A 21,593-nucleotide genomic window follows, 5' to 3' on the forward strand; every position below is an offset into this window, starting at 1 on the left:
TCAAGTTTAGAAACTTACATATGTAGAAATTTGATATCTTCAAGTTCAGAAACTTACATATGTAGAAATTTCATATCTTCAAGTTCAGAAATGTACATATGTAGAAATTTGATATCTTCAAGTTCAGAAATTTACATATGTAGAAATTTGATATCTTCAAGTTCAGAAACTTACATCTGTAGAAATTTGATATCTTCAAGTTCAGAAACTTACATATGTAGAAATTTGATATCTTCAAGTTTAGAAACTTACATATGTAGAAACTTGATGCCTTCAAGTTTAGAAACTTACATATGTAGAAATTTGATATCTTCAAGTTCAGAAATTTACATATGTAGAAATTTGATATCTTCAAGTTCAGAAACTTACATCTGTAAAAATTTGATATCTTCAAGTTCAGAAACTTACATATGTAGAAATTTCATATCTTCAAGTTCAGAAATGTACATATGTAGAAACTTGATGCCTTCAAGTTTAGAAACTTACATATGTAGAAATTTGATATCTTCAAGTTTAGAAACTTACATATGTAGAAATTTGATATCTTCAAGTTCAGAAACTTACATATGTAGAAATTTCATATCTTCAAGTTCAGAAATGTACATATGTAGAAACTTGATGCCTTCAAGTTTAGAAACTTACATATGTAGAAATTTGATATCTTCAAGTTTAGAAACTTACATATGTAGAAATTTGATATCTTCAAGTTCAGAAATTTACATATGTAGAAATTTGATATCTTCAAGTTCAGAAACTTACATCTGTAGAAATTTGATATCTTCAAGTTCAGAAACTTACATATGTAGAAATTTGATATCTTCAAGTTTAGAAACTTACATATGTAGAAACTTGATGCCTTCAAGTTTAGAAACTTACATATGTAGAAATTTGATATCTTCAAGTTCAGAAATTTACATATGTAGAAATTTGATATCTTCAAGTTCAGAAACTTACATCTGTAGAAATTTGATATCTTCAAGTTCAGAAACTTACATATGTAGAAATTTGATATCTTCAAGTTTAGAAACTTACATATGTAGAAACTTGATGCCTTCAAGTTTAGAAACTTACATATGTAGAAATTTGATATCTTCAAGTTCAGAAATTTACATATGTAGAAATTTAATATCTTCAAGTTCAGAAATGTACATATGTAGAAATTTGATATCTTCAAGTTCAGAAGCTTACATATGTAGAAATTTGATATCTTCAAGTTTAGAAACTTACATATGTAGAAATTTGATATCTTCAAGTTCAGAAATTTACATATGTAGAAAGTTAATATCTTCAAGTTCAGAAATTTACATATGTAGAAATTTAATATCTTCAAGTTCAGAAATGTACATATGTAGAAACTTGATGCCTTCAAGTTTAGAAACTTACATATGTAGAAATTTGATATCTTCAAGTTCAGAAATTTACATATGTAGAAAGTTAATATCTTCAAGTTCAGAAATTTACATATGTAGAAATTTAATATCTTCAAGTTCAGAAATGTACATATGTAGAAATTTGATATCTTCAAGTTCAGAAACTTACATATGTAGAAATTTGATATCTTCAAGTTTAGAAACTTACATATGTAGAAACTTGATGCCTTCAAGTTTAGAAACTTACATATGTAGAAATTTGATATCTTCAAGTTCAGAAATTTACATATGTAGAAATTTAATATCTTCAAGTTCAGAAATGTACATATGTAGAAATTTGATATCTTCAAGTTCAGAAGCTTACATATGTAGAAATTTGATATCTTCAAGTTTAGAAACTTACATATGTAGGAATTTGATATCTTGAAGTTCAGAAATTTATGTACATAAAAATTTTAAACAATCAAATCCACAACTCAATTTAAAAATAGCACGACTCGAAATTGTAACAATTGAATGCAACAACAAGTGGTAATATAACGCGTGGCGATATGGCAAAACACCACAAAACGCAAACAATCCAAAAGTTAAACGAAAGATTTAAGAACCGAGTAAAATTTCCACTGACATGCAACGAAGAAAAGGGAAACACGCGAGCGGAAGTTGTACCGCGTCACGATTAATAAAATTCCTTATTACGGAACAAGAAGACCAACATTATGTTGAAGGTACTGATTCAACGCTGACGCGAACATTCCACGGGGGTTAAGAATTTTACGATATTTAATATTGGTAATAAGCTGGCACGGAAAGTTCGATAATAAGCTGTTCGTGAAAACTTTTGGTTGCCTGTTGCGTGATATATTGATAAATCTGATGGACACGAACGATTTATGGCCGTGGTATAACCGCAGTTTCTTCTTTTAATCGAATGGAAAGGAGCTCCTGGTGGTTATTATTTTCTCATGAAAAATTTACGATTTTTCTATAAAGACTCAGCGTGTGACGCAAAAGAAAGGTTTCGCAAGTAGAAAGAGTAGAAACAGTTGGCTTTTGGTTGACAATAATTTTTGCATAATCGAAGATGATAGATGCAAGTTTAAGTACTTTAGCTCAGTGCTATGTGATTGATTGTTTCTATTCCTTTTTAATTTTAATACGTTCTGTAGCAGTGTGTGATATGTTTATTAGATATGATACATTTAGTATCTAAATTCTTATCACAGTACAGTGTGATATGGGTATTAGCCAATTGTTTAGATGTATTAGTATATTAAATATGGTTGTATGCTATATGAAAGTTGAAGCGTATACCATGTGGTACGTTTATTAGATATCTAGGTGTACATTAATTGTGTAATTATTTGATGTAATAATACTTTCAAAACTGACTTGTTTCTGAATTTTCCATTTCCAACATAATTTCCTAATTTCCCAAACTTCCCAATTCTCATCAATGTTTAATTCTTACAATAAAAAATAAAAATATCACAAAATCAATATTGTGTTCACCGACCTTTAAAAAGAGATAAATATACTCAGCAACTTAATATTCCCAATATTAATCGATTATCAAAGAACAATATTTGTATAACCATAGAACAATATAATCGTTACAAATACCTGAAGAACCAATTGAATCGTGACGGTGATATTAAGAAAGGAAAGGTCTTAATGTCTAAACGTTTCCTGTGATATTTCGATATCGGTATCCGATAGAAATACAAAATCGATAGACTGCTCCGCCGAAGCGTCCAGACTCTTCTGGTATTTCAAATTTAGTACAGAAATTTCAGTTTTGTCGGTCGATTGATCGCTAATATTGCTTCTTGTAAACATTCCGAATAATGTACACAATTTTTACAGTAGACAGAACTGCAGATTACATTCTCCTCTTTTCATAAACATAAACAAGCTAACTTAAATTTTGAAGATTTAATGAAACATAAATTTGCAAATTCGTGAACCTTTGAGAGGTTCAAAACAAAATTGGAGACAATTTGAAGTGATTGTAAAAGTTTGAAAAAATTTGAGCCTAAATACTTAAACTTTTAATTTTAAATATCATATTTTATCGATAGATATATATGAAAATATTACGAGTATCTCTATTATTTACAGAAAATTCCTCATAAATTATTTTTTCAATCGGTTTCATATTTCCACGTTCCTTCAATAGACTGACCTTCTAGAGGGAATCATATTGATGACGTAAGGTCTCCATTTCTTTGATATGCTCCTCAGAAATATCGAAAAACAATTTATGAAAACTATGTATCACTTTCTGAACAACCCTTACAGAGTCATGTATCATCAGAGGTCCCTCATATCCACACATGACTTATTTTTTGTGGAATTATTTTACTTTGAACCCTTTAAACTCTCAGAAATGAGTTAGTCGGTGAAATCGATGATCGAATACCTTAATATTACAATACGGTGCTATTCGGCACTTGAGAGGTTCAATACAAGAATTTCATCTTTGCCGGAGGAACGTTTATTTCGTGTCTTTATTTCCGGGTAATACCGCCGCCATCAATTTACTTTGCTCTCGGCCACTCGGGCAGACTGCTTGTCCCACGGCGATTGTCACTTCTACTTATAAATACTTTCCGATCCTATTACCGTTGTTATGAGACAAATAGGTCAAGCTTGTCTCCTCTAAGATCCCAACGGCTCGACTTCGAGCTTATCTTTGCCCCCGTAGTTCCTCTTTTACCCACCCCCGTATGCTTCGGTCCCTCCTTCTGCCATTTAACTAAAAACTGTTGCCTCTTATTTCATTACCAAGCAGGATTTCTTAGTTGGTCTCTTTCGACTTTCGTCCCTCTTTCTCCCTCGCTTCTCGCTGCTTGACATCCGACCGAGCTTTTCCCTTGTGCTTTGCAAGCGACGCGGAAAAACAGATTAAAAAGAAGCCCGAACGCCGGACAACATCCAGCTAATTATTGTAATTTCATGCCTTTGCAATCGGATCCACCGGCGGCTGCTACTAATTGGACTCGAACGACTACCGGTGACTCGTCGACAGCGGCTTTTGAACGGATAATTTCGCGCCGGAGAGAGAACAGGAACGTAGATTTATTCCGTCCTGTTTTTATTCAAAGACGAGCCCGATTAATTGACATGGGAACGGTGCAACGTTTCTTCGCGATCCGCCGTGTTTAATGGATCGACTAATTTACAATAGTTCGTTGCTGATCAAAGAAAACACTTTATTTCAAATTTGTGGCTTCTAATACTTCATTGTCATCTGAGGACTATGTTGCTATTATCAAAAATAGATGGTGTGGTCTCAGATGAGGGCAAAGATTCAAAGAAGTGGGTGCAAATAGGGTTTTAAGGTCATTGTTAGTTTCTTATGGAAATAATTTATGTGATGGTGTACTTGGAATTAATTGTGTACTGATGTATAAGGGTTGTACTGATTAAATTTAGGTATTATGTAGTGGATGTACTGATCAAGCTTATATTGGTGCATATGGGATGTACTGATCAAGCTTATGTGTATATTAGCGCACAGTGGATGTACTGATCAAACTAACTTATTGGGGTATAGTGGGTGTACTGATCAAGCTTATGTGTATATTAGTGCATAGGGGAGGAACTGATAAAATTTACATATGGAGGTATAGTGGATATACTGATCAAGCTTATATATATATTAGTGCATAGTGAAGGTACTGATCAAATCTACATATGAGGGGATATACTAATCTAATTACACATATGTTAGAGTATAATGGACGGACTGAACAAATATATATATGTATATTAGCATATAGTGTATGTGCTGATCAAACTTACACATATGTTAATGTATAATAGATGTGCTTGCCCACCTTATATGTTAGACTACAGTGGATGTACTGATCAAATTTATATATTAGCATATAGTGAATGTGCTTATCAAACTTACACATATGTTAATGTATAATGGATGTACTTACCCAATTCATATGTTAGACTATAAAAGATGTAATAATGAAGTTTCAAAATTAGTGCATAGTGGAGGTACTGATCAAATTTATATATTAGCATATAGTGAATGTGCTGATTAAACTCACACATATGTTAATGTATAATGGATGTACTTACCCAACTCATATGTTAGACTATAGTTAGATGTACTAATAAAGTTTCAATATTGATGTATACTGGATATACTAATCTAAGTTAGTGTATACTGTATCAATTTTATATATTCCTATACAATAGATATACTAATCAAACTTCTATATATCATTTCAATGAGATTGATCTTAATTACATTTTAAAATAAAATATGCTGAACCATTTAAGTTTATTAAATACATATACTTATTAAACTTACAAATTATGTTAATTTTATTTAGAAATTTTATATTATACAGTATTCAACCCTACAAGAACCTCTACAAAAAACCGCACAATAAAATTAACTATCAACCAAATTAATCTTTGTACAAGAAATAAGAAAAAAGTATCGACGAATGAATAAACGAAATAAGATTGAAAAATATTTTAATAAGAAATCAAGTTATCACGATAAACCTAATGGTTAAAATGAAGTATCAAAGTTGATCGATGGAGATAGTGAAGCGAAGGGTGGTTAGGTCTAATCAAGTACCGTTTAATATCGCAGGAAATGTGAGGCATTTGATATTACGGGCATCGCGCAGACACGGCTCGTTTATTCTCTATCAAATTACCCTAGCACGCTGCGCCACGAAAATGAAACATGAAATTCTATGTGTAACTGCGCAAAGTACAAAGCATCTGTACTGCGACGACGCTATGCGTCTTCCAAGCAAGCACGTATCAAGAAATGGAATGTTCACGTTCTTGCGAATAAATCTCAGCGAGCTGACGCTATTAACATGTTCCATGCTGCACTTCATTTCGAATATAGTTTACTGCTAAATAGCCTTAACTTGTACAATGATAGAGCAATTCGTTGTTTCCTGAAAGATATAGGAAACATTTTCTATGCTTCTTTGAATATTTGTATTTTGGGAAACCTTCAGATTTTTACCTTGAAATTACTATTTCTTACAAATTCAAATTACTGTAGATTCTGTATTTATTTTTGAGAAATTATCTTCAGATTTTTACCTTGAGATTACTATTTGTTACAAATTCAAATTACTGTATTCTGTATTTATTTAATAAATTGGGCTGAATTTTCGAAACCGAAGTTTCAGAATTTATTTACTATCATAAATGCTATAAATAATATTCTGACGAATTGTAGTCGTCTTCCTGGGTCAGTTCCAACACGTTGACACCGAGAAGTAGAAACACCTTGCACAAAACGTAATGGAAAAGTATCCGGTTTTTGATATTTTCAGCTGCGCTATATCAGCAGGTGAACAACTGTCCTCAAGAGTGAAAAATAAAACGTAGCCTACGTGCTCGCTTTTCCAAGCAGGACCGAGCACTAGCTAAATCCCCTGCTACGCCCTGCGTGCGATCGCTAAGCTGTTTGTGCTTTGTAATTAATTACGAGATTAATTATTTAATGCAACGTATACAAACTGCGCTGCGTATTGGAAACGTGATCTTTCATCTAAAACGTATCGTAATTTCATGAGTTCGTTAAAATGTAAACGATAGACTGCAACTGTGAATCGCGCGTGTTTTTTAATAATGCAATGAAAGGGAAATGATGATCGAAATGAATTCTGTGAAATATTTTTAATAGGGAAATCGATGGGGTCAGAGTATATAGGGTGTCAGAATTGTGATATTTGGGTACATTGGTAATTTAGGAATTTGTAAATTTATAAATATGGGAATTTGGGAGTTTGGAAATTTGGGACGTTGGTAGTTTGCGAGTTCACAAATTTATAAACTGTGGAATTTATAAATTTGAAAATTTCACACTTTGGGAATTTGGAGATTTATCGACTTGAAAATTTAGATGGTTAAAATTTGTTAAGCTTAAAAATTTTTAAACTTGATTGAAATTATAGAAATTTTGGAACTTGAGAATTTTGTAATTTAGAAATTTAAGAATTTTGTAATTTAGAAATTTAAGAATTTAGCAATTTGACAATTTAATAATTTGACAATTTGACAATTTGACAACTCAACAACGTAACAATTTAACAATTTGGCAACTTGACAATTTAACAATTTGGCAACTTGACAATTTAACAATTTGACAATTTGACAATTTGACAATCTAACAATTTAACAATTTGACAATTTACCAACTTGACAATTTGACAACTTGACAACTTGACAATTTGACAATCTAACAATTTAACAATTTGACAATTTGACAATTTAACAACTTGACAATTTGACAATTTGACAATCTAACAATTTAACAATTTGACAATTTAACAACTTGACAATTTGACAATTTGACAATTTGACAATTTCACAATTTGACAACTTAACAATTTGATAATTTCACAATTTCACAATTTCACAATTTAACAACTTAACAATTTAACAATGTAATAATTAAAAAATTAGAAAATTCAAAACCCAGAAACTTTTCCCTAAATAAAAAAGTGATTACATGAAAAATCAAAAATAAAATTCCTACAATGAACAGAAAATTTGGAAAAAGATTCAACTTTTATTTAAAATGAGAAGGAAACTGAAAAGAGTAGAATGAACTGTTTCATAGAAAGTAAAGTTCGTCGAGTAAATTAAAACTGTTTATCTCTTTGTAAGATCCGTGCAATCTATCGTTTACATAGTGATACCAAAGTTTTAGCCGACGGTATATACATATCTCGTTGCTAATGCAGCGTTTTATCTAGCCAGAATGCAGTTTTCGTACAGACTTGTGTACCAGAACATCCAGTGTAATGAGGATGATGTTAACGTTTAGTTACCAGCGGAATAAATTCCAGACTTTGTGCAGCTTTTGTTTAAAACAATGAATGCGATAAATAATTCTCTAATTTTTGTAAATAATTATCGGTTGAACTGAACATCTGTTTAATTGAACATTGAATTGTGAGAGAGAATGAGTAGAGGGGTTGTTAATTTTAAAGGATATTTAGAGCTCTGAAAATTTTAGAATTTGGAACTTTGAGAGTGTGATAATTTTGGAAATTTGAAATCTTGAGATTTGAGGTACTTAGGGATAATAATTTTGAAAATATCAATTCTGGAACGATTAAAAGTTTTCAAATTATCGTTTAGGGATTTTGTCATTGGGGTATTTGTAGATGACAATTTTTTAAATTTGATATTTTTAAAAAATTTTTACATCAATAATTGAGTAATTTCTACTCCTTATATTTTAATTCTACACATTTGAAAATGACAGTATTTTAGGATTCGAAAATTTGAATATTTTTAAATTTAATTTATCGTACAAATGGTGAAACCTCGTATGGCCACTTTCGAAAATGAAATTAATAACTTCAAGAATATTTATTACGCGAAATACAATAACTGGAACAATCAACATCAGTAATCAAATAATCAAGAATACAATTATTCGACAGATTGCACGGAAAGCAAGATAATGTATTATCGAAAATGCATGCAATAATGGAAGAAAAAATATGACACGATCTACTTGATACAAAATGATCGAGACTCACGTATCGAGTAATATATGTATAATACGATGGTGTTTAATGTCAAAATAATTTAATAGCTGCATTAAATATGAAATATAACACGCGAACGTTGCTCCCTTTCCGAAACAACGTAATATTATATCGATCCTTTCCTATTATATTTCAGTCCCCGGTAAATTTTACTCAAAATTAAAATAGAGGGTAATAATTTGAAATTATGGAATCATTTCTCTCATTTTAATACCCTTATCGTTGAAATAATGAACAAAAAATATTCATATTGATTTTTCGTTACAATGCTTCGATGTGAAGTTACTTTGTGTTGGAACCAATTGAATTTATTTAATTAAATCGTATAATTAAATTATACGATTATAATTAAACCGCACAAATAAAATCACATAGGTTGCATTCATTTAACATATAAATTGCTGGTATTGGAAATTTGGAAATTTAAAAACTTGATAGTATTTATATCTAATCATAAATATCTAATTTTGGGAATTTGAAAATGTGAGAATTTTTAAATATAAATACTTGACAATTTGACAATTTGAAAACCTACATATTTAGAAATTTAAGAATTAAAAATTAACAGATCTAAATATTTGAAAATTTAATATTTTGAATTACCAAACTAATTAATGTTTTTGAATTACCAAACACCTATTTTAATTTCCAAATCATCCAATTATTAAAAACGTCTAGATTTAACCTCTTCCACAACAAAATACACAAATACTAACATAAAAATTGAAGAGTAACACAATTCAGCACACAATCAAAGAGTTAACCAAATAAATCAATTGTTCAACACTCTACTACACGAAACAGGTCGTTTTCATTACTCTTATTCGACAAATTTTTATCAACTACATTTTGCTTAGTAAATAAACGTCGCACTGTCAAGTTTCACCCGGAAAGATATGCAAATTCCAGTTTTCCACATGAATCGTGTATTTGTTTCAGGCGGCGCTTTGGCACCGGATTTTTCTGGCCCTATCGCGAATCTAACGGTGCCACTCGGAAGGGACGCAACTTTTACGTGTCTGGTCAACCATTTGGGGGGTTACAGGGTAAGTTACCCCTATGAAAATTCATCGACCGACTGACGTACAAAATCCTTGCGACACATGGATGCTGCATGCATTATTTCGAACAAATTCTACGAAAAGATAGCTCTGTATACCGATGTTTTCCCACACGAATTGGCGCGTGAGCTATGACGCACTCGTGACGCACTCGCAGTTCAAATATTGTCAATTTTTCTCGTATTTTTGGTACGCGTGAATTTTCAATTTAGGCGTAATAATTTACGTACGGATGTCAACCCACGAGTTGGTGCGTCAGCTATGACGCACTCGTGACGCACTCGCAGTTCAAATATTGTCAATTTTTCTCGTATTTTTGGTACGCGTGAATTTTCAATTTAGGCGTAATAATTTACGTACGGATGTCAACCCACGAGTTGGCGCGTGAGGACCCAAAGTAAAAGAAGCTCTATCCCCACCGTGAACACTTTCAGCGTTACATACAGGCGCGTAAGAATAATAATGACAATAACAACTGCTGAACGCGATTCGCGCTATCTCGCTCACTTGAGAGACGTTTGCCGACTGTCATTGTTTTTCGCCTAATTGTTGCGCGTGACCGCGAGAGACAATTGTTCCGAAAATACGTGAGAAGCGTCCATTTTTCTATTCTGACCAATCGGAGTCTCTTCTAAACACGACATTCTATTTACGCGACAACTTATGGGTTGACATCGGTACGTCTGGTAAGTTCGCAACAGAGAGCTATTTTCTCGCCCCAACAGAAGAACTACGAATTTCTCTTATAAAATAAGGATCAAAGGATGTCCAAACCCATCCTGTTACTTCTATAATTTAAAATTGTAAGTTAAATTGTAAAATAATGGAAGCAATATGTGTCGCGACAGAAATTAAAGACGATTATCGTATTCCTCTTTAATATTTTATTATTCACCGGCAATTGTAGCAGATACCAAACAGACTGTAACAACGTTATAAACGTGTTACAGTTCGTAATAGAGAAAAAGGTGGAGCGAGTATTCCAACATGCCGTAGTACACGGTCACGTTTTAAATTGAAGATAAAAAAGTTGTTCAAAACTAAGTAATCGACGAAAGTTGCTCTCGTTTATTTCTTAAACTGAAACCGGAATATTCGTTTCTGCTAAATCGAACTGCACTTTTATAATCTCAATAAATTTAAATAATTTGAACAATCTGTTACTTATTTTTATGTTTTTAAACTTTCTGTTTATAAATTTGTATATTCTCAGTTTTCAATTTACAAGTTTTTGGTTTTAGAAATTTTCCAAATTTTCAAGTTTCTAGGTTTCTAAATTTCTAAAATTCCAAATTTCCAAATTTCCAATTTCTAAATTTCTAAATTTCTAAATTTCTAAATTTTCAAGTTTCTAAGTTTCTAAGTTTCTAAATTTCCAAAATTCCAAATTCCCACATTTTAAAAATTCCAATTTCTAAATTTCTAAATTTCTAAATTTCTAAATTTCCAAATTTCTAAATTTCCAAATTCTTAAAATTCCAATTTCCATCCCCCAAATCATCCAAATCCCAAAATAAAAATATTCCCAAATCCGCCTCTCCCAAAAACAAATTTCTCAAACAATCCATATACACACCATTAAATTCGGGAACACTCTGTCTAATTTGATAATCTCGTTCCTCAGCCCCTGTTTGAACACAAAAATAGAACCATTTCCCCATCGTGTTGAATTTCATATCCGTAATCATGAAGACAATTTCATTACCTAACACCAAGTACACCACCCGAGACGTTCTAAACGAATAGTAACTTCAAAAATTCTGTTTCCATTATAACAAAATATTTGGAACATTGTATATTTAATTTCTTCTTTATCAGCATTGCAGTCTGATTAATCTTTTCATGCATTAACATTTGTCTTTACTAGTATTAAAGTGCTATTTCGAACTGGCTGAGCTTATTTACATTGTAACAGATTCAATGGACTTTTGAATCAGTTAAAACTGTCTTATACTTGGCACAACTTTAATCACGTATTTTAATTTATCGCTGTGTCTCTGTTCTACTCAGTTGCTTTAAATGTATTTAAATTTTAATTCTTAAATTAATTAGAAGAGGTTTTCTGCTAGTTGCTACAAATCTAAATTTTTTATAATAGACTATTTCTTAAATTTTTTATTTCTAGACTATTCTATTATCACCCTTAAATAATTTACATGAACTTCATATATTATGAAGAATTTTAAAACTTCATTTTATTGAATTTTATTTATCTTTATAATATATGAAGTTAAATATATAATAGAATATAAAGATACTTGTATCCTTGTAAAAAATAATTATTCATTCAAAAATAAATTCTTTGCCGAATGGTACATATATGTATACATAACCTAACTATAATTCATCCCAAAGAAAGATTAGAGAAGATATAAAAATGTTGAACTCCATGAATTATGAGCCAGCCAGTATATACAAAGAAAACTTATTTGTCTGAATATATACCGTGTCGAGCACTATATCCGGTCGAAAGCTCAATAAAGAGAGTGCAATCCGACTTTCATTGGCCATAGTGAATTAAAAAAAAAGAACCACAAGGTTATCGTTCATTCTCTCCGCCGGCAAGTTTTAATATCCTCAATATTGCCGACATTTAATCCCGGCGGTTTCCAAATACGAATGAAACGACCAGGCGAATGAATTCGTGTTTGCTCAACAGGAACGACTTTCATCCCCGTTAACTTGCATTACACTTATGGAAAATTTAACGATTCGCCGTAACGTGGCCGTAACACGTGTTTCAATTTCGCCGAGCCGAAGAAAGAAAAAAGGCGGGAATAATAAGGGGGACGTTGAAAATTCAAAAGCGAAGCCCTCAGAAGCAAGACTTGTGTTGTAACAAGCCCAAGCTGGCTCTCGTTAAGGTCTCTTTGACACAGCTATAAAGAGATAAATAATTTGGTTACGAGCGTCTAATGACATTATGCGAGAGTAAAGTGGTAACGAGCAACTGCTGCTAATTTTTCATTTAAAGCTTAATGCCGACTACGGCAAGTCTGACGGCTCGGATGAAGCGTGCATTCGCAATTTCTCCTTGATTATTTCTGTAATTCAATAGCCCCTGTACGACGAATTTTAGGCCATTATACGGGATAATTAGTCTAATTGCATCGTATTTTGATAATACCATTACAATCGGCCGCGAAGTCAATTTATGTATAATTCCGTGAAAATTGAATTAAGGTTAGAACGATGATTGACAAGGACACGGTGCACGTGGTCTGTTATTTAACGTTATTAAAGATTGAATAGATACTATATCTTAATTTCATTGAATATTAAATTTTACTACAATACAAATTATTACTACATATGTACATGCACACGTACAACAAAATTGAAGGTTTAAGATAATCTAAATAATTTACTCTGTTGCAATAATAAAGAACTGTAGTAACATCTTTTGCAATTATTACCACACTACCACCGAATAATAATAAATCAACACATTTAACTTTGAATCATAAATGTACATTTGTAAACTTTTCTCAATTAATTAAGACAGTAACCGAGTTATTCAATTTATCTTTAATAGCGTATCAACTCAGAGTAAGAAAATACAATATAAGTACAGTAACTTCAAAGACAAAAGTATCATGTTTTATTATTAAACCTCAAACTATAATTTAATATTCTCAGAACCAATGTACTGCAATGAATTTGGAAGTAGTGTAAGCTTCTTCCACATAATACAAGTTGTATAAATTTTTGCATAATTATGAGCTTGATATAGACTTTCAACAAGAGCTACAAAGCAGATCAACAAAGTTCTTTGCATTTTAAAATTCTCAACCTTTCAACTCAAGCAAATCAAAAACAAAACTTCTTTTATTTGAAGTTATTAGATTTTATTTACAAATTTTATTATCCAAGAAATCTTTTAGCTTTTTATTTGAAGTATATCTGATGCAAATTCAAATTTTATGGACTTTATCATCTTTTTCGTTTAAAGGTATTCAAAGGAACATAATACTATTATCGTATACCTATTTGTAATGTATTATAATAATATTATTGCAGATATTCATTAATCTTTGAAACTCAATCAATGTAACTTCATTTACTAACATTTAATTTCTCTAATGATGCAGTAATTTCTCTAATTATGCAACAATTTGGACAAAGTAAATTACACTACAAAGTGAAACAAATACTGTAGAATTACAGTAATTTGGTTTATGCTTTTGATGTTTCACTTCTCTGCTTGATTTAGTTAATTAATTATTTTTAAATTCTATCGTATTGAAAATATTGGATTGTGATATTTTGTATAAGTGATAAATGGAATTTAAGATTTACTGAAAGTTTTGATTCAATTCTATATTGTGTCAATTAAAAGAATAATAATTGGTCCAATAAAAAAGCTATTCATTTTATAACAAAACTTGTCTATCGCTTTATTATTTCTTTGCACAAATTTTGAAGAACTTAAATGTAAACGCTTAAACTTTATTTACTAATATATTTTGACTTATAAGCTTCCAAGGGTGAATCAATTTGTATGAATATTAAAATATCATTTTTATAAATTTATACATCAAAGGTCAGTATTTGAAGTAAAACATTAAAAGAATAATTTTCCTTTTCTTAATAAAATTTAAAACTTACCAGTTGTTGCTCAACCTTCTATGAAGTGGAAAAATTGTTAAGCCCCCTCACTTCTTACAAGACAGGAACAAAGTTGTTCACCTGTCAAAAAATATTAAATTTAGTATGTGCATATGAGAATACCAAAAAAAGTATAAAACTTCTATTTTTGCAATAAAAATTGACTTTTCACCTGAAATTTCAATAATCTTGTAGTTTCTAGAAGCTTCTTCCTGGCGTCTGAAGCACAGATTTTAATATTCGAAAATAAACTATCGTATAATCTAATTTTCTCGATAAAAACACTCAAAACGTTTAAATGTCACTTATATTAACAATATTATTAACATAATCAACAAAAACAACAACTATTCTAAACAAAATCATTAAATTTAACTGCTGTCAAAAAAAGTACACCCTAAGACGCTTCGACTTCCCACGCACTATAAAAATTCAAACCAGTTTAAACATGATAGTTCGAGAAACTTCGGCAGAAAATTTAAATCACTTCGGGTCACTTCGTGAAGCTTCGGTTACCACTCGGCATGTTCGTTACGCGCCAAAATCAGTACAATATGTGGCGTCGTTTTGTGAAGTGTAGTGTTGTGCAAAATCAAGACTTCTTTTTCGTTGAACCCGAAATATTTGCTAAAGGTATTATCAATTATTTAATACGTTAATTAGAGATACTGTTTTATAGTTCTTTATTCTTATTTGAGAATATTTTCGTGTTAATACTTATAAACTCAAACGTTATGTTCCAATAAAGACAGTTACTACGTTTTATCTTACTACCTTCCTTTGAATAGTGACATTAACACGTTATATTATAATTCGAATCTATTTATTCTTCTTTAAACTTCAGATTTACTCTGAACTGATTTTATACAGATTTGAATGCTGCAGTTAAATCTTAAATTAGTTTTTAATGAAATTACCGATATTTTCCATTAATGCTGTCAATTTTAGCATTTTTAAGTATTGGTAATAGTAGATTAATTTCATCATTTTTAAGTATCGGTAAAGTAGATTAATTTCATCATTTTTAAATATCGGTAATAGTAGATTAATTTCATCATTTTTAAATATCGGTAATAGTAGATTAATTTCATCATTTTTAAATATCGGTAATAGCAGATCAATTCAGCATTTTTAAGTCGGTAAATAGTAGACGGTAGGTCTATTAGAAACGCTCGGTGGGAATAAATTTCAATTACATCTTACTTACCTTGAGAGCCACTCTTCGAGAACAATTTCAAACACCATTACAACATCTCTCGAGCACATCCGGCAGCCCCCTTTTCTATTAATCCAAGCGTTTCTCGAGGCCTCGTCGCGAGATTTGGAATATTGTAAGGAAAATGCAAATATCGGCCAAAGTTTGGCCAAGGAGATGGGAGACGCGTACGAGCTTCCTATACGTGTCTCTTCCGCTCATGGCGTACGGGTATCCGGCTTGTTTGTATTCCGTATTCAACCCTGTCTATAGGGAAATTGCGGTACTACTTGCCCGTTGAAATCTATGAACACGTTCTGTGGCCTTTGATCGTCCTCGTTCCTTCCATGTGTTGTCGTCTCATTAACCCTTTCGACCTGACCGACCGACTTACACTTAACTAACGGGATCAAGCTTAACTAAATTGCGCGCTAAATTCAGTTCAAAAAGCGCGCGCTATATGTTACAGTGATTCTCACTTTCTTTCTCTTCTCTTAGGACCTGTCTTACTAAAGTTGCATATTACGTTCGGTTTATTGGGTGAATTAGTTACATTCTATAAATTATCTAATATTTAAATTTCTTAATTCTCAAATTTAAAAATTTATAATATTAAATTTATAGTTCATAAATTTTTTAATTTATAACATTTGTAAACTTTAAAATTGTGATATATTATTTTAAACTTTTCTAAGCACATTGTTCCATTTTTTGGGCCCTAATTAATTTAAATATACTTTAATAGCAATTTAATATTGATATTAATAAAGTTACTGAACTCTAATGTTATGAAAATGTGTTCGGCAGGTTGGATGGGTAAAAGCGGACACTAAAGCGATCCAGGCTATCCACGATCACGTAATAACTCACAACAAGAGAGTTTCAGTGTCCCATAGCGATCATACCACGTGGAATCTTCACATAAAGGGTGTTCAGAAGGAGGATGAAGGTCTTTACATGTGTCAGATTAACACGAATCCTATGAAGAGTCAGGTAAGTTCACTTTTCAAACTATTCTTTACTTTGGTAAAAAAGAAAGTTTTTTTAATGTCTATCAGTATTTATCTGCGTCTGAATATATTTTTTATTATTAAAATTATTCAATTTGTTTAAATTATAATTTTTATATTCTTTAATATAAATTTATTAATATTTAAATTTAAAGCTGTATATTATTTATTATGTATTACTGTATATACTCTTGTGTACTTTTATACATACATACAACATTTGTTTATATAATATGTTATGCATATTCTTATATATAATATGTACAATATAATATACTTTATTGTGTAGTAGTGATTTATGTTTGGTTTCAATACATTTTAGGATGCAAATTAATTTTCAAAATTTGCTTCATTTAAATTTATCAAATTTTTTATACAAATTTTTAATTTGTAATTTGTAATTTGTAATTTGTTATTTGTAATTTGTGATTTGTCTAATTGTGAAGATATAATAATTTAAATAATGTAGTACAATAATATAAAATTTATGAACTCTATATACTAATGGTGAATGTAATTATGCGTTGAAGACAAAAAGAGCTTAAATCGGGTTCTTATATCGACCGGTACAATTATGAGAATTTTTATGCCTTGTAGGGTATTCGGAGACCCCCGCAGTAGTTAAGGGTTAATTACCTTTACATAAGAAACAGTAATAGATGTGCATAATTGAACAGGGGTTTAATGGAGTCAACCTCCTCTATAGTGGAAAATGGCTGAAACCTATACACTATTTCCAAGGTGTTCATAAACGAGAGCTAACATTCCTGAACTTGTGAAGGCGGCCTGTTAAGTTTCCTGGTATGCGGTGCTTCAACAGCTCCCGCTCAAATACCTTCGATACTTGCACAGATTGTAACATAAGGCAACTAATACTCATGTACGTGGATTTCCATATTTCAGTTAATAGCGTTGCGGCTTTCTATCACTATTCCGTTCATAAACATTTAGGGACTGTCAGAAACACGAAATCGTTCGATAGTTTCTCTTTCCTAACTAAATAACTAAGGCATTAATTAATAACTGTTCCACTCGTCAAATGTGCGGCGAGAAGATTATATGCTTTATAAAATAATTTGTCAAAATTCTGAACTTGCTACATGTTAAATTTTTAAGAAAACCTGAAGGTTCCAATAACGTTTAGCAAAGTTCTAATAGTATTCAACTGGTTCTGTTCAACTAGATCTAGTATTTAATAGAAGAATTATCTCTGTATTTAAAGAATACATCTCTGTATTTCTTTTGTTCGTGAGAACAAGAATCTTATATGAAATTTTGGAAATTAAATTGTTCAGTACACGTTCCTAACTCCGCAAAGTGATACATAAATAAAGAAGCGAAGCTTCCTAGCTTTCAATGAAATACTTTGATGTTAAGATTACAGGAGTAGGGAATTAGTCACTTTGTCTTTGAATGGTTCATTTATAATTTAAATCGTGAATCAGAAACGGTTTTCTATGCATTGGTCTTCTCGAAGCTCTTATCAGATTTTGTGGTAGTCGGGAAATTAATAGGTAGAGGTTTAAGTACCCAGGGCAAAGAAATCTGATAGGTAAGTGGTTAAAGATCGTATCGGGGAAAACGTAGAGAGTCGCCTAATTGGAATTGATGGGTCCCAGAAGCAATGCGCGTCCCGGAACTTTATCGATCTAAATAGTGTCCGTGGTACCGTTTCCAATTAGTTATTTCACCGAGTTTCTCGGCTTACCACCATTCGTCCTGCCCGGTTAAACTGCACGCAGAAAGCTTTGATTTCGACCGCTTAGTTACCGAAAACGCTCGAAATAGCAGCTAAACGTGCCCGATAGCCATCTGTACCTAAGTAAATCCTTAATTCCTTCCCTGGCTTTCGAGTTTTCAATAGGGCCAATGATAAATGTCCACAATCGCAGTAATGTTTATCTATCCCTAGATAAATACACGAAAATCCTTATATACGTATGATTTATACTTTGGATTACCTGGAAAGAGAACTATTTATACCCAGAATTCACTGCAGAGATGTGTGTATTTTTGAGACATGAAATGCAAATTCATTTTTAATTTTACAACTCTCCTTATTGTCACTTGAATACTGTTCTTGTAAAAATAGGTTTTGATATACAAATTCAAAAGAATTTGTTTGTGTCAACTTCAGTTTGATGCCTCTCACATTTTATTGGATATCGCATCAATTCATTCTTACTAATTAGATTGTATGATTAATTGTTTTTCAGGTTGAGGTCTGTTTCTTTATCAGAGATATGTCTGAACCCACATAATTTCAATGGATACAGAATTAAAGGAATTTGTTTGTGTCAAGTTCAGTGTTGATATCTCTCACATTTTATTTGATATTCCATCAAGTGTAGATTCATTCTTACTAATTTGATTGTATGATTAATTGTTTTTCAGGTTGAGGTCTGTTTCTTTATCAGAGATATGTCTGAACATAATTTCAATGGATGTTCTACTAGTTATGGCCATTACAAGATGTCGCAAGTTCTATAAAATTCTTTAAGGACTCAGTTATGATCTTCTTATTGAGATACTTCGTCACAAAACCGGTATTACACCGTAAAGAGTGTAATGAAAGTCGTAATTAGTTTCGTAATTAGTTGATGATCGAGTGTAGAGAGTCGTGTAGAATACTAAGTTTTGTTCAAAGGGTTACACGACAGACGATCTAAACGCCAGCATGAAATTTGTATTTTTATCTGATCCCCAGGCTGTCTCTTTTTCAAAAGCGTGGAAAGCAAATAACCTTGCATAAAATTGACGAGCTGCGAGACGACCCATTTCCTTTCCACGCTAAAAATTTCAACGCACTCGTGAACACGGAATTCACGGTGGAATAAAATTTCGCTGTTGAAAAAAAGGCCACAATGCAATCTCGTCTGTTCGAATAAAACCGTCAGAGAAGGCCGTTCTCCGATCGATCCCAAGCGTCCGTCATATCGAATAAATTCGCAAACAAATTAATGTCTTGTGGTGTTCAAGTTTCGCCGAAGTTTTCTTGTAAATAAATCATCTAAGCCATTGCGTGCGGTTCATTGTTCGTTAAGATACTTTCTGCGCCTGTAAAATCTTTAAGCAGTAGGTGGACGTAGATATTCATGAGATGAAATATTTATAGATTAATTCAAAGAAATCTACATGTGAATCTTCGTAGATATGTGAGTCTTTGATATGTGAATTACATAAAAATTCACGTGTGTTTTTCTCCTGAATCATTACAACTTTTTCAACTTAGTAAATATTTACTAGTTCTTTTTGTACATCCTCAGGTTTCTAGATTCTTAGATACCAAGATCCTACATCTCATCATCTCATATTCTCTGGTCTTTGTGATTCAAATTCTACTTCGTACGTTCATAAAATCCGAACTTAGTGAACTTTAAATTTTTTCTATTGAATTCAAAAATGTATCTTCTTATAGTATCAGCGTATGAATTTTCTTCTTTCAAAAGAGATTTTAGTGGGTACCAGAAGCATCATATTTTATAACTTTATTCAGCATACATGTAAGCTTTCATGAAAGATATTTGCCCTTACCAGAGATGTATTTCGTTGCAATTTTCTTTAAAAAGACAGAAAATTAATTTTCTTGTATAAGGTGCATTTCAAAGTCTTCTTAATGCTTTCTGTATTTAATTTACTCTGTGAACTGTCAACAGTTTTAATTCACTGTACAGATATATTGTTTTGATATGAACAAACATGCGTACTGGAAATTTTAGTTTCGGTTTAACAATGTTTTCACATTGTATAATACAAGAAAAGTGTTCATATATCAGGGAACGTTTTGTTAATTTCTTTATACTTTTACACATATGAATGTTTAGTTTATTTTAAATTCATCAGCTACATACGTATGTGAACACATCAGACATGTACTTGATAGAGGTTAAATCTATCAGCCACGATTAAAAAATCAGAACCTTCAAAATAACACAGCTAAAGAAGTTAAACCTGCAGGCTAAAGAACCATTAAAAAATCATTATTGAAAAGGTTAAATCGTTCTTTAAGCCACGACTAAAATATGAGAATCAATAAATTATTTTCGAAGAAGTTAAACTTGTAAGCCACAGTTCAATAGTCAGAATCTTCAAGAAAGTCTGCAAAAATTTCAAGAAAGGTCGTCTGCAAAACTGTTCTTTAGGCAACGATCAAGTTAGAAAATTAAAAAAATCATCTCTAAAGAAGTAAGCCACGATTGAAATTCTTAAAAAAATCATTGCTTAAAAGGATAAACCGTTACTTGAGTCAATAGTTAAGGAATCGGTCTTTGAAAAGTCACCTTCCATTTCTCCGACTTTCACCCAGCATCTGGTTGTTGCGTGGCGGCGCACTCGTACCATCAGGCACACTTTGTAAAGCATACGGAGTCCTCTTCTTTCCACTTTGCAGACGAGTCGTCTCGCTCCGACAAAGTGTGATATGGCTCGAGATAGAGTCGAGTTCTCCCCTTTGAGATCTAATTTTCCGACGTTTCAGATTGAATCCAGGCTTCCATGCCTGTCCAGGAATCTCCTCGCAGAAGCAGTAATCTTAAATAGTGTAGGAGATGGTTGTCAAGTGGGGAACTACCTCTGAGGTGTCTCTTAAGTAATGAGCGAGAACTTGCAAATGCTTTACAACGAAGCTTTTGTGACACGTACATACATACTTTTATGTGGGCAGAGATACAGGGTTTGCATGCTTATGCGTTATTAGTGCACAGTCAGAGTTTTGCTTCACTAGGGAAAATACGGTAGATAAGGTGAAAGGGTAACACTTGTTGATCTTTAGGAAACTTTGATGATTT

General features: G+C 31.7%; 2 protein-coding genes across 3 annotated transcripts in view; one reads left to right on the plus strand and one right to left on the minus strand.

Annotated features, from left to right (window-relative positions):
- The window catches only part of LOC100878886 (glycerol kinase 3), a 147,873-nt gene extending 132,050 nt beyond the window's left edge, over nt 1–15,823 (minus strand). Inside the window, exons 1-2 of one of the 2 annotated variants that reach the window (XM_076534901.1) lie at nt 15,809–15,823; nt 14,602–14,682 (exon numbers count right to left, since the gene is read on the minus strand). The gene's annotated coding sequence lies outside the window, so the exon portion shown is untranslated. Of the gene's footprint in view, nt 1–14,601; nt 14,683–14,773; nt 15,006–15,808 lie in introns of those variants that run through there. The other variant, XM_076534900.1, reaches the window with a different exon arrangement.
- Nucleotides 1–21,593, plus strand: part of LOC100878665 (lachesin) — a 127,158-nt gene that overhangs the window by 61,921 nt on the left and 43,644 nt on the right. Inside the window, exons 3-4 of the mRNA XM_012282075.2 lie at nt 9,872–9,978; nt 16,604–16,789. Coding sequence (XP_012137465.2) covers nt 9,872–9,978; nt 16,604–16,789 — 293 coding nt within the window. The remainder of the gene's footprint in view (nt 1–9,871; nt 9,979–16,603; nt 16,790–21,593) is intronic.

The sequence above is a fragment of the Megachile rotundata genome, chromosome 8, assembly GCF_050947335.1.
Source record: "Megachile rotundata isolate GNS110a chromosome 8, iyMegRotu1, whole genome shotgun sequence".
In the NCBI taxonomy this organism is placed as follows: Eukaryota; Metazoa; Arthropoda; class Insecta; order Hymenoptera; family Megachilidae; genus Megachile; species Megachile rotundata.